Here is a 13,632-nt window from a genome sequence, read left to right as displayed (position 1 = left end):
TCTTCTGCAGCTCTTCAGTTATATCTTGTAAACATATCCAAATAAGATTTATTTGAAAAGAGCAAACAGAATGGCTTGCCTTACAACCTAAGCTACACCATCTTGTGCAGACATGTTCAGGATTATACTGTCTTATCCACTGAGTCAGCAAAGTCAATTATGCAAAAGCAATATAGGTGCCACAGTGGAAGCTGTCACAGAGGTCTTCTCTGGAGAGTCCTTAAGCTTACAATCAATAAGGGAGTTCTGTAGCATCATTCATGACAGATGAACTGGAAAATTGTAAAGGTGAGACAGCCAATTCAGTGCTGCCCTGAGGTCTACAATGACAAAGGAATACCAACATACTCACACTATCTGAAGCTTTGGAATCCATAGCTTTCAGGAAAGAGTGAAAGTGTTGTGGTCTCTGGGACCCTAAGATAGACCAAAATATGTTACACAGGAATATGTCCCAGAGTGCTTCAAAAAGGTAGCACTGCACTCTCATGTTTATTTTCTTTTTAGAGCTGAAGGGTCAAAATATTTGCACAAGGAGGAAAGGCCTTGGATTTCCATCCTTCCTCCAGTATCTTTTATGGAGAAGGTCAAAAAAACTGCAGGGTAGTTCACAGAGACCATTAACAGCTTAAGAATTTCTCCAAAGAGGGGAACATAAGGGGATGCACTTGAAAGAAAGGAAGACTTCTTATCCTTATTTGTCTTACAGATTAAATACTTCTATTTCTGTACATTTTCGAATCCAGGAGGACTCGAGGGTTGGGGGGTGGAATGCAGGATACTCTTGCCTGCAAAAGCTGGGTCCAGTACAATACAGCCAGCATTCACTCAATGTTACAGGAGAAAGGCAAGAGACCACCAAGTACGGGGTGGATATCAGACCCCAGATATGAGGGAAACTGTGTGATGGATGTGGTACATAGTGTAGGAAAGGCTGCAAAGGACCATAATCAAGTTTCACATTGTACTTCCTGTGGGTGTTCTCCCACATCTGTATGATCAACTTCCACCAGGAAGTGAAGAGCACGTGTTGGTCCAGCTACCTAGGGATGATAACAAATCTAGCAAGCCACACAGTCCGTTCCAGTAAATCTCCTCCAAGCACCAGCACACCACAAATCCAACGATGTAGAGTTGATAAAAATGATTTTAATTTTCCAAATAACAGTTAAGCGCTTTCATCTTACAAAGACTTCATCAGAACAGTTCTGATAAAGTCTTTGTAAGATGAAAGCGCTTAACTGTTATTTGGAAAATTAAAATCATTTTTATCAACTCTACATCGTTGGATTTGTGGTGTGCTGGTGCTTGGAGGAGATTTACTGGAACGGACTGTGTGGCTTGCTAGATTTGTTATTTGTTGACTGTTCCAGTGTACTTGGTTTACCTAGGGATGATCCCAGGCCATTCAGTCACTGAAGGGAAGTGGGTGCAAGCTATATTCTTTCTGGTAAATTAAGGATTCAACAGGGAGCACAAGAAGGCTCTCTAGGTAAAAGTACAACCTCTACAGTCTCACTTGAGGACCCAGAGCCCACATCCTGCTATCATTATGACTGGCATGCTTCAGGTTCAGATTGCTAGCACTCAGATTCTAGTATTCACTCAAAAAATGTTTGCTTGAGATAATCTATCATGCCTTTATTTTCCACTCAGCTAATGATGGGATAGTTAGTGTCATTAAAAGAAAAGGGCAAGCTCATATCCTGCAAAACAGGCCACACAGAGGGGAGACACAAAAAGCTTCTCCTACTGGCTAGGCTCATGTTACCTTACCTTCTCCTTTCTCAAATCCTGTACACGATCATGCAGAGAGGCCTACCCAATAATCCTGCAACGTTAATACAGACCAATTCCTTCACATATCATCCATCAGGTAGCACAGCTTTACTACTGTACTTAGGGAATTACTGCACAGTGTGCTCCTCTTTCAGTTAGCACTGCCAGTCTGGGTCCTGACTTTTCAGCTGATGACCACAGGAACACTTTGAAAGTCTGTTTTCTTTTACGTCCCTATCTGAAAATCTGAAATTTTCTTACGAAAAGAGCAGGAGCAGGATCCATACTTCAAGACACTGAAATAAAATGGAGGGCATAGGAATGAGAACACCTCCGGGACACATTACTTATCATTATAATATATAATGCTGGGAGGTGCACTGGCCCTTAAGCTATTGAATACAAAAGGACACGGTGTTCAAGAAAAGTGTCAACATTCACTTCCTGCAAAGGGCCCCCCTGAAGGGCCCCCCTGAAGTAAGACATCAACAGACGTTGATCAAACATGATATACAGCAATATAGTGACAAAACTGTACACTCGCTACTGCTTTTCAAGAAATAAACTGACAAGTTGCATGTGGTATTACTTCTGTTAGCTGCTAGCTGTATAGATAGACCAGGTAAGTAAAAAATGTATCTGCTATTTAATTGATTTTGAGCTAATTCTGAAGCCTGTAAGTCTTAAGTTAGCTGCCAGGAACTTAACACAGCCAAACAAGGCTTACACTTCAAAATAGTGTCATGCAGATGTTTAGATAATGGATATAATGTCAGCGAAAGACCAAGTTTCTCATCTTGTAAGTGTAAAACTGTCAGTGAACTGTAGAAATTTTGACTAAAGAGCAGGGTTAGAAGCATTTCTGCTCTATTCACAAACTTCTTTTCTCACAGTCTACCTAGAAGGAACAAACTACGAGTAAAGTAAAGCAGGAAATAAGTCATGAAAAACTTGAGAGCAGTCATCATAAAAACATCTTGTGGGAGAAATGGCTACAATTGTCAACTTTTCTACAAACTCTCCCTCACCTGTCTGGAGTTCGCCGCTTCCCGTTCTCATTCACGTCAAGCAGCAACTCAGTGGAGTCGATGGGTGAGGTGGTGCTGGCATCCAGAAGTAACTGTTCATGCTGTGCTAGGTACTGAGCTGGGTTCTGTTTGGCAAGTCGTGCACAATGTAGGAGCTCCCGCTGTAGCAGAGGCAAATTGGCCTAGGGGAAAAAAATCTCATGAAAAAGAGATGCTTACAATGATGAGACTAATTAAGAAAACTGCAACAAGGTGCTACGATTTTACTATTAGACAGCACTGAGCTGACATCACATCCAAGAAACCCACATTCTCATTAATGGACTCATTATGCTGTAATTCCATGTATGCATGCACATATATATATATATATATATATATATATATATATATATATATGTACAAACATATATATATATATACACACACACACACACACACACACACACACACACACACACACACAGACAAAGACACACACAGACACCGAGACACACACACAGAGACACAGACACACACACCAGACATTGCCTTACAGATCAGGCAGAGATCACCTTTAAGCAATCTATTATGAAACACAAAATAATGATAACTCTTTAAGCCTTATGATACATTTTTTCTGTACTGTACAATATGTTTAAAAACAAACATCAAGTTTTAAGGAAAAGACAAAGATAAACTATCCTTCCTTCCTGCTAACTGATCTCTAACAATGTCTTTGACACTTTGTCACATAAAACAAACTAGTCACAGCATACAAGTGACATCCCAAGGGGTAATGTGTACTGCAAACAAAGAAAAAGTCGGTTGCAAATGCACTCACCGAGATGGATTAATGTTCAAGAAAATACTGCACAAAGTAGATGACCTAATTCATATCATTGTCTTTTTTTTTTAAGAGATACTGAGGAAGCAATTTAACAAAAACTTACCATAAAGTACAGTTTTGTACCTACCATAAATGTAGATGTTCGAGTGCTAATACAGCTGCAGTCATAACAGATGGGTTTTCCTGCTGTCAGGCGGGTCCTTGGTCGGCCGAATTCCAAAGTCTAGGTCCGGCGTCGGTTGTTGTCGCTTCTTCCCTGATGTCAGTGCGACAGGGGTATAAAAGAACCAGCCAATGCCATTTTCTTCAGTTTTTCTTGCCCCAGATGTCAGGTGCCCCCAGAAGGAAGGCAATACATAAATTTATGTAATAATGCAATGCAATATAATCAAAAAACAGTAGTTGCAAGCAAATACACCATAAACGAATACCCCATTCAGGTTGTATGAGGAGGTGTTAGCCATTAGGCCTGTCCCAAGAGGGGAAGGAGGGAGGGAAACCTGGACTGCAGCTGTATTAGCACTTGAACATCTACATTTATGGTAGGTACAAAACTGTACTATGTTCATCGTGCATACAGCTGCAGTCATAACAGATGGGTAGAATCCCAAAGCTAAAAAAGGGTGGTAGGCACTAGGTGGAACTAGGAGGAGCCAGGATGCCCTGCAAGACTGCAGTGGCAAAGCCTGCTCTAGATTTGGAGTATAATGGTAGGTGATAGTGTTTGGAGAAGGTATGTACAGAACTCCAAGTGGTTGCTTCCAAAATATCTTTGGTAGGAACCCCCCTGAGGAAAGCTGCAGAGGTAGCTGTGGCCCTTGTGGAGTGAGATCTGATGCCTGCAGGTACAGTTTTACCATGAAAAGAATAACAAAAGCGTATGCAGTGGGCTATCCATTTTGAGATTGTCTGTTTGGAAATTGGCTTCCCTTGAGCTCCTGTAGCATAGGACACAAACAGTTGCTCTGATTTTCTGAAAGGCTTTGTTCTGTCCAAATAATAACGCAGCTGTCTGTGAATGTCCAAGGAATGTAGTAGTCTCTCCCCTTTGTTTTGAGGATTAGGGTAAAAGGTAGGTAAGTGGATAGCCTGATTCAAGGCTACCCTGGATACTACCTTTGGCATAAAGGACGGATTGGTTCATAAGGAAACTCTGCCCTGATGGAAAATAATGAAAGGCTGCACAGCCATGAGTGCTTGTAGTTCCGATACCCTGCGAGCTGAGGTGATGGCCAGAAGGAAGGCTGTTTTCCAGGACAAACATTGCAGTTCTGTTGAAGCAGCTGGCTCAAAAGGAGGCAAGGTCAGTTTTTCTAGAATGAAATTGAGGTCCCAAGCAGGTACTGGTTGTTTCCTTGGGGGTTTTATATTCTTAGCCCCTCTGAGGAACTGCCTTAAGAGGGGGTGAAAGAATAAAGGAGGATCAGTGTTGTATTCTGCAGAAATGGCTGAGGCATGGATTTTGATGGAGGAGAATGAAAGTCCACTGCTTAGCATCTCAGCTAGGTACTGTAATATTTGAGGTAAATTCAGTATTCCAGGATTCTGACCCTTTTTCTCATTCCAGGCACAAAACCGTTTCCATTTTGCGGAGTAGGCTTTTCTAGTAGAAGGCCTTCTGGCCTCCAAAATGACATCCTGCACCTCCTTGGAGAGTAGGGTCTGTTGTGAATTTAAGGAATCTTCCATGCGGCTAGATTGAGTGTTTTCAGCTGACTGTGAAGAGTTTTGAAGTTGTGCTGAGTCAGTAGAAGAGGCATTAGAGGCAGGATCCATGGTGGGGAATGCGTCAGGCTCCTCAGGAGTGGGTACCAGTGGTGTCTTGGCCAGTCTGGAGCAATGAGAATCATCTTTGGTCTGTCTGCTCTGGTTTTTAATAGAACTTTGGGCAGCAGAGGAAGAGGTGGAAAGGCATAAACTGTCATTGTTGTCCAACTGAAAGAGAGTGCGTCCACTTTCCAATCCTGTGGATGAAAGGTCCTTGAGCAGAATTTTGGCAAATGGTGATTTTTGTGGGAGGCAAAGAGATCTATGTCTGGCCTTCCCCATGCTTGAAATATCTTTGTAAAAACTTGAGGATGCAACTTCCAGTCGTGTGGATCTGTCACATTTCTGCTTAGGTTGTCTGCCAGCGTGTTTTCCTTGCCTGGCAAGTACTGTGCTTGAAGTTCGATTTGTAATTCCAGAGCCGTGTTCCAAAGAGACATGGCCAGCCTGCATAGGGGGTATGAATGGGTTCCTCCCTGTTTGTTTATGTACCACATTACTGTGGTGTTGTCTGTCCTTATCAATAGCTGACCTGGGTGCAGTAGGTCTTTGAAAGCTATAATAGCATTTATTACTGCTAGCATTTCCTTTTGATTGATGTGTAGGTGCTTTTCTTTTTGGGACCATTTGCCCTGAATGCACCGATCTGTCATGTGCGCCCTCCAGGCGTAGTCCGAGGCGTCTGTTGTGATGACTTGATTTGCTTGAGGCTTGCAGAATGGGAGACCTGTGTTTCTTTGGCATGCTTGAGCCCACCACAGAAATTCCTTTTGAAGACATGGAATCAGTGGTATTATTGTTTCCAAACTGTGGCTGTGTTGAGACCATAGGTTTTTTAGGTACCACTGAAGTTTCCTCATATGCAGCTTTGCACATGGGATTAGTAGGATGCAAGATGCCATGAATCCCAGAGCCTGCAGGATTTTCCTTGCAGTTAGCCTGGTGAAAGTTGCCAGTTTTCTGAAGTATTGAGTTAGTTGCCCTTGTTTCTCTGGCATGAGGTAGGCCATCTGGGTGTTTGTATCCAAGCTGGCACCCAGGAAAATTATTGTTTGAGAGGGTATTAGACTTGATTTCTTTTTGTTGACTGTGTATCCCAGAGAATTCAACAACATTATTACAAAAGCCAGATGTTTCAGAAGTATGTGCTTGCTGTCCGCTTGGATCAGGCAGTCGTCCAAATATGGGTATATTTGTATCCCTTGAAGTCTGCAGTAGGCAATTACTGATGCCAGGCATTTCGTGAACACTCTGGGCACAGTAGATAAGCCAAAGGGCAATGCAGAGAATTGATAATGGGTTGAACCTGCAAGAAATCTGTGGTATCTTCTGCAATCTTGTCTGATTGGGACATGCAGGTATGCCTCCTTGAGGTCCAATGTTACCAGCCAAGACTCCTTGCCTAGCATGGGAAGAAGCTGCTGTAATGTGAGCATCTTGAATTTTGGCACGCGTAAAAATGTGTTTAGGATGGATAGGTCCAAAATAGGACTCCAATCTTTTCCCTTCCTTGGTACCATGAATAGTCTGGAATAAAAACCTTGACCCTGTTCTTGTGCAGGTACCTCTTGAATAGCTTTCATGTCCATGAGATCTGAAATTTGTTTTTGTGCCTCTGCCCTTTGATTGTGTGGCAGGTTTGGCATGCCTCTCATTTTCGGAAGGGTGTGAAAGTGGAATCTGTAGCCTCTGTCTATAATGTCCAGGATCCATTTGTCTTTTGTGACAATATGCCAATTTTTCGAAAATAATGCCAGTTTTCCGCCTAAAGGTGCTGCCATTTGAGCCTTGCTTGGCATGCAAAGGGGAAAGTCATTGGGTCTGCTTTCTGAATGGCTGTGAACTATCCTCACCACCTCTTTGTGTAGGTGCTTGCCATTGTCTGCCTCTAAACGATCCTTGAGATTGCCCTCTGCCCCTCGGGCGCCTTTATCTACCTCTTTGGGGTCTGTCCGTGGCTGGAAAGGACCAATTTTTGGAAGGCCAATTTCTACTGAAACGTGGAGGTTGTACCTGTAGGAAATCTTTCACTGTTTGCATTGATTTTGCCTTTTCCTCCATTTTCTTTAATACCTCCTCAGCTTTAACACCAAACAATACATCTTTTTGCCGAGGGGCATCTAGTAATTTAGCTTTGACATGATCTGGTAAGGTTTGCTCTTTGAGCCAGGCATGTCTATGTATGACTGATCCTGTAACAGCAGCTCTACATGAGGCCTCTAAAGCATCAAAACCACATTGCAAGGTATGTTTATCCACTTGTTCTGCACTATGTATCAAATCCTGCAACTCCTTCAAGTCTGGTTGTTCAGGTTGTGACATTTTGCTTCTCAACTGTGATAACAGAAACTGCTGGTACTTTAACATATGGAACTGACAGTTTAATGCCCTCATGGTTAAGGTGGCCGAGGTGTATACCTTTTTCCCCCACCTTTCTAAAGCTCTGGAATCTCTCTCTCTCTCTGAAGGCAATGGATTTTTAGCAGTGGAGGCCTTAATTCCCTTGGGGCCCTGTGAAATAGTTTCTGGGTCAGCCGCATGGCTTTTGTATAGGAATTGGTGTGAGTCAGGAACCAGGTAATACCTGTCAGGCTTGACTAGGGCTGGAGGTAGAGAGTCTGGGTTAAGGCAGGCCTCCGAATACACATCATCTAGAATGTCTAAGACAGGAGGTATAGCCAGAGGCCTGTGCTGAGGGAGCAAGAGAAAAATCCCTAAGCCTTTTCTTGGAGTCTGAGTACTCTTGGCCTTCCCAGTGGAAGTGTTCCCTCAATTTATGCAAGGTTTCCCCAAAAGGGTAATCCTCAGGGGGGGAGACAGAGGGAATGGACTCCTCTGCATCAGAATCTTCAAAAGGGGAGTATGAATGTTCCTGGTCTTCAGAATGTTCTGAAATAATGGAGGCCTGGTCGGAGGAGGCCTTTTGTCCGGGGGGGGGGGGCTGAGAACCCCTGATAAGAGTAATCAAATCCTCAGCCATTTTGAGCATCTGCTTTTTAGGTATGGGGCCTTGAGAAGGGTCCTGTGGAGCATGTCTTTTAGTATGCATGGCTGCTTTAGACTAAGTGAAAGCCTTGATGGAAAAAGAAGAGGAAGGCCTGAAGACACCTTGAGAGGTGGCAGACCTGTCTAAACTCTGAGTTTCACCGCCAAGAGTGGCTTTGGTATCTGTAGTCGGGGTGTGGGCCGAAGAGCCTGCGACCTCGGGTACAGTAGACACCACCAATGAAGTGTCGTCGGTAGTCAGGGGCTGCGTAGGCGCCTCACTGAGAACTGGACCACCTGAAGTCGGCTTTGGTGTGGTGTCAGTAGAAGTCGTGGACCTCGTATGTCGGTCCTTATCTATGCATCTTTTACTCAAAACTGGAGTCGGAGTATCCGACGACATAATGTAATTAATTTTTTTGCCAAAAAAGTGTTGGGCGAACTCTGCCCAATGCTTAATAGTGCGTCTGTTGAATGTAGCTCAAAAACGACAGGCCGAGACGTTGTGGTCTGGGCCTAAGCAAGGAATGCAGAGGGAATGAAAATCCTTATGCTGTATTTGCTTCCCACATTAAATACAATTATTAACTTTGTCTGACATCTGTCTGAGGCAAGAAAAGGTTCCCCAACGGGGGTACTTAGCTTTCAAGAAGACTTCGGTTGAAAAATATTCGTAATCTCAGGAGCCGGCTGACCAGCACTTGCGAACTGCTTCTGCTTCGGGCACCGCGTGGCAAGAAAGACTGAAGAAAATGGCGTCGGCTGGTTCTTTTATACCCCTGTCACACTGACGTCAGGGAAGAAGTGACGACAACTGACGCCGGACCTAGACTTTGGAATTCGGCCGACCGAGGACCCGCCTGATGGCAGGAAAACCCATCTGTTATGACTGCAGCTGTATGCACGATGAACATCTTGGTATCTGTGTTGTCCATTTTCATTCTTCTATACAAATGGGTCTAGGATCCGACTTGGCCAGATCTAACAGACTTTGCATCTGAAACTTGACCTCCTCCCTCTACTTATAACGTCTCATTCCATCTCCAACTCCTCAGATCGTGTTTGCTGCCTTATCCCTACAGTACCATAGAAATAGAACAGACACAAGGAAAGATGGAGGCTCACACCAGGAACATGAAGGTTCCTATGTCATCCAAATCTTTCTAGGAGTGACAGGGCCGGGGAATGCCTAGTGAAGAAGAATGAAAATGGACACCACAGATACCAAGTTATGGCAAGTACATAGCTTGTAAATCTGATTATGTCCTTTTCATTCTTCCTCACAAATGGGTCAGAATCCCCAACTGCGTAACTCTCGTGAGGCTCTCAAGGAAGGACATGTCACATCACTCTCGAACCAAAGGAAGCTCTACTTCTAGAAACAATATTTAATTTGTGATGCATAGCAAAGGTACAAGTGTTTGACAAAGTGGCTGCAGCTCAGATATTGTCAGTGGAAGTTCTTGAGGAAAAGGCATATGAAGTAGCCACAGATCTAGTGGAATGAGCTCTAGGAGGACAAGGCAACTGCAGACCTTTCTGAGAATAAATCAGTGAAATACAATCAATCAGTGATCCATTTCCCTAGAGTAATCTTGGAAACTGTTTGACGTAAGTGATTAGGGGAAAAGGACACAAAAAGCTGATTAGACTTCCTGTACTGTTTTGTTCTGTGAAGATAAAAATATTAATTGCCTGTGAACATCCAGCAGATGCAGCATATATTTGCCTCTGTTAGTAAAGTTGGTGAAGAAGACTGATAATTGAATGGACTGGTTAATATTAGTCTCAGTAGCCACTTTAGGTTGGTTCAAAGAGACATCCTGTCCTTATGGAAAATAATATAAGGAGGCCCAACCAATAAGGTATGGAGCTCAATTTCTTTTTGTTGAAGTGATAGCTACTAAGAATATTGTTTTGCAAGAAATAAATTTCATAATGCATTTGTCCGCTGGTTCAAAGGGTTGCTGAGTGGCACCTTGAAGAACCATCATCAAATCCCATGGAGGTGAGGGATCCTTTATCGGAGGTCTAAGGTGGAAGATTCCCTTTATGAAAGCCTTGCATAATCTGGAAGATGTAAGAGATAATGATTCCTTTCCAGCATGGAAGTTGGATATGGCTGCCAACTGAAGTTTAATGGTAGAGAAACTAGCCCCTTCCTTAAAAAGATTAGCTAGAAAAAGAAGAATGGCCGAAGTGGGTGCTGAAAAAGGATAAATATTCTGATTGGACACCCAAATAGAAAATCTTTTTCATTTGCTTCTGTAGACCTTTTTGGTGGAGGCCTTCTGGGAGATCAAGATAATGTCAGGAACTGGGGAAGCGAGCCTGGACCGTCTTACTATCACTGGACGTGGAGAAACCAAGTGGTCAGTTTGAAGGTGTGGAGTTTGGGATGTTGACTTTCTGATGGATGAGATAAAAGATCCAGAGTAGGCTCCAGTATCCATGGAGAATATTTCAAGTGAGACCAGAGGAAGGGGAACCATACCTGTGTCTAGGGCAGAAGGGGGGCAATGAAGATGACGGAGCTCTTCAGCCTGCTTGCTTTCTGTAAAAACTTCAGGATTAGCAGAAGAGGAAGGTAAACACAAAGGAGACCAGGGTGGGCCAATCGTGAACAGATCACCCCTTGGTGACTTCCCCGGTGGGGGGATCAGAGTGAAGTACTTGCTGCACTTGACAGGAGAGGCAAACAAGTCTCAGCTAAGCTGGCCCTAGTGGCTGAAGAACATATTTGCTACCACTTTATTGAGAGACTACTCGTGAGGAATCAGAATGGACCTACTGAGTCTGTCTGTCTGTCTGCCAGCCACTGGTTTTCTCCAACATGTGCGTTGCAATAAGACAGCGGTCTGAAGAGATCGCCCATTCCCAGACTCTCATGGCACCTCTGCACAATGGGTAAGAATGGGTTCCTCCTTGTTTGTTGATGTACCAGACTACTGACATGTCCGTATGGACTGCAATAATCCCTAGAGGGAGAACGTCCTAAAAGGCTTGCAGAGTTAGGAGGACTGCAATCATCTTTAAGACACTGGTATGCAACTTGGTCTCCGAGGGGGACCACGTGCCTTGGACCATCTTTCCAATGCAATACCCTCCCCCACCCCAGTTGGGAAGCGTCCGGGGTCATGGAGGTTATTGGGGGAGGAAGAGAGAATGGTCTGCCCAGAAAGAGGAGTTTGCAAACTGGAGTGAGTTTTATGGGAAATGATAGAGGCTGGTAAAGAATGAACCACTGAACCACGTGTGTGCAACACAGGATTTGCATAAAGAATATTGCTAGAGGAACTAGAAGAATGGCAACAGATATTGACACTGACCCAAGAGCTTGTAACACTAGCTTTACTGGAGAGGATGGAAGAGACAGTATGTCCTGCACCTGACTTCTCAATGATGTGATGCAATGAAGAGGTAATGATGCCACTTCAGCCACAGCATCCAGTTGAGTTCTTATAAATTCCAGAGTCTGTACAGGAGTCAACTTTGATTTGGCAAGGTTTATTGTAATGCCTAGAAAGCTGGAGGTCTGAAGCAAATAATCCCTGGCATATAGAGGTTAATGTGTGGTTGGAGTGGTGAGGAACCAAGCGTCAAGATTGGGGAAACACCTGGAATCCTTTGAGTCTTAAGTGAGCTGCCACGACTGCCATGCATTTGGTAAACATCATTGGGGCTGTGGTGAGTCCAAAGGGAAGTACTCTGAATTGGTGGTGATTGGCTCCCAGCCGAAAGTGCAAGTGTCTCCTGGACCGCCTGTCTATTCTGATGTGATAATACACATCCTTTAGATCTATAGAGCACATCCAATTGTCTTTGTGCAGAACAGGCAGGATGGACTGAACTGTAACCATTTAACTTTGACTTCTTTACATACTGATTCAAACTGCTTAGATCCAGAATTGGTCTCATGTCCCTTGTTTTCTATGGCACTAAACAGAAGCAGGAGTAGATTCTGAACCTTATCTAATAGGGTGGGACCTCCTGGATGACTTTTGTAGCAGCTTTTGAATTTCTTGAGTTGCAAATTAGGGGAAAAAATATAAAAAATTAAAAACATACAATAAGTGGGTTGCATAAGTGTGCACACCCTTAAACATAATACTTTGTTAAGGCACCTTTTGATTTAATTATAGCATTCAGTCTTCTTAGGTACACACCTGCCATCAAAGAGACTCTGATTAACCCCAAATAAAGTTCAGCTGTCCTAGTAAGATTTTCCTGACATTTACTCAGTTGCCTGGTACAGCAAAAGCCATGGTTCACACAGAGCTTACAAAGCATCAAAGGGACCTCATTGTTGAAAGGTATCAGTCAGGAGAAGGGTACAAAAACATTTCTACAGCACTGGATATACCATGGAACACAGTGAAGATGGTCATCAAAAAGTGGAGAAAATATGGGACAACAGTGATGTTGCAAAGAACTGGACATCCCTCCATAATTAATGAAAAGACGAGATGAAAACTGGTCAGGGAGGCTGCCAGGAGTCCTATAGCAACACTGAAGGAGCTACAGGAATTTCTGGCAAGTACTGGTTGTGTACTACACGTGAAAACGAATCTCCTGTACTCACCATATGTCTGGACTATGGGGTGGGGGTGCAAGACGGAAGTCTTTTCTTACACAGAAAAACATCCAGGCCTGGCTAAAATTTGCGAAACAATATATCAAGTCTCCCAAAAGCATGTGGGAAAATGAGTTATAGTTTGATGAGAACAAGGTTCAACTTTTTGGCTAATATTCCAAAAGGTATATTAGCATAAAAACAACACTTTGCATCACCAAAAGAACGACGACCCCACGGTGAAACATTGGGTGGTGGCAGTATCATGATTTGGGATTGCTTTTCTTCGGCTGGAACTGGGGCTTTAGTCAAGGTGGAGGGAATTATGAACAGTTCCAAATACCAGTCACTTTTGGCCTAAAACCTTCAGGTGTCTGCTAGAAATCTGAAGATGAAGAGGAATTTCACCTTTCATTACCATAATAACCCCAAGCATACATCCAAATCAACAAATGAATGGCTTCACCAGAAGAAAAAAAAAGTTATGCACTCACCATAACGTTCCATGTGAATTGTTCATCTCACCTTCATTCTTACAGATGGGTTTGGAGCCAATCCTCAGCTCTGAGTCGGCCAACTACAAAGCTCGAGGTCTTCAGACAGCTTGAGGCCAAGTCCCTATCCCATGATGCATCTTGAGTTACCTCAGATCTTGTTTGCTGCCTCTAATA

The 13,632-nt window shown here is 43.5% G+C and overlaps 1 protein-coding gene across 10 annotated transcripts in view; it reads right to left on the bottom strand.

Annotated features, from left to right (window-relative positions):
- RUNX1T1 (RUNX1 partner transcriptional co-repressor 1) overlaps nucleotides 1-13,632 on the bottom strand; it is a 771,548-nt gene that overhangs the window by 130,048 nt on the left and 627,868 nt on the right. For all 10 annotated transcript variants that reach the window (XM_044065460.1, XM_044065459.1, XM_044065462.1 and 7 more), the window contains one exon: nucleotides 2,808-2,989. In XM_044065460.1, coding sequence (XP_043921395.1) covers nucleotides 2,808-2,989 — 182 coding nt within the window. The remainder of the gene's footprint in view (nucleotides 1-2,807; nucleotides 2,990-13,632) is intronic.

This window comes from Protopterus annectens, chromosome 3.part0 (genome assembly GCF_019279795.1).
Source record: "Protopterus annectens isolate FY-2018-M chromosome 3.part0, PAN1.0, whole genome shotgun sequence".
NCBI classification, from domain to species: Eukaryota; Metazoa; Chordata; order Ceratodontiformes; family Protopteridae; genus Protopterus; species Protopterus annectens.
This window is presented reverse-complemented; position numbering and strand designations above follow the sequence as displayed.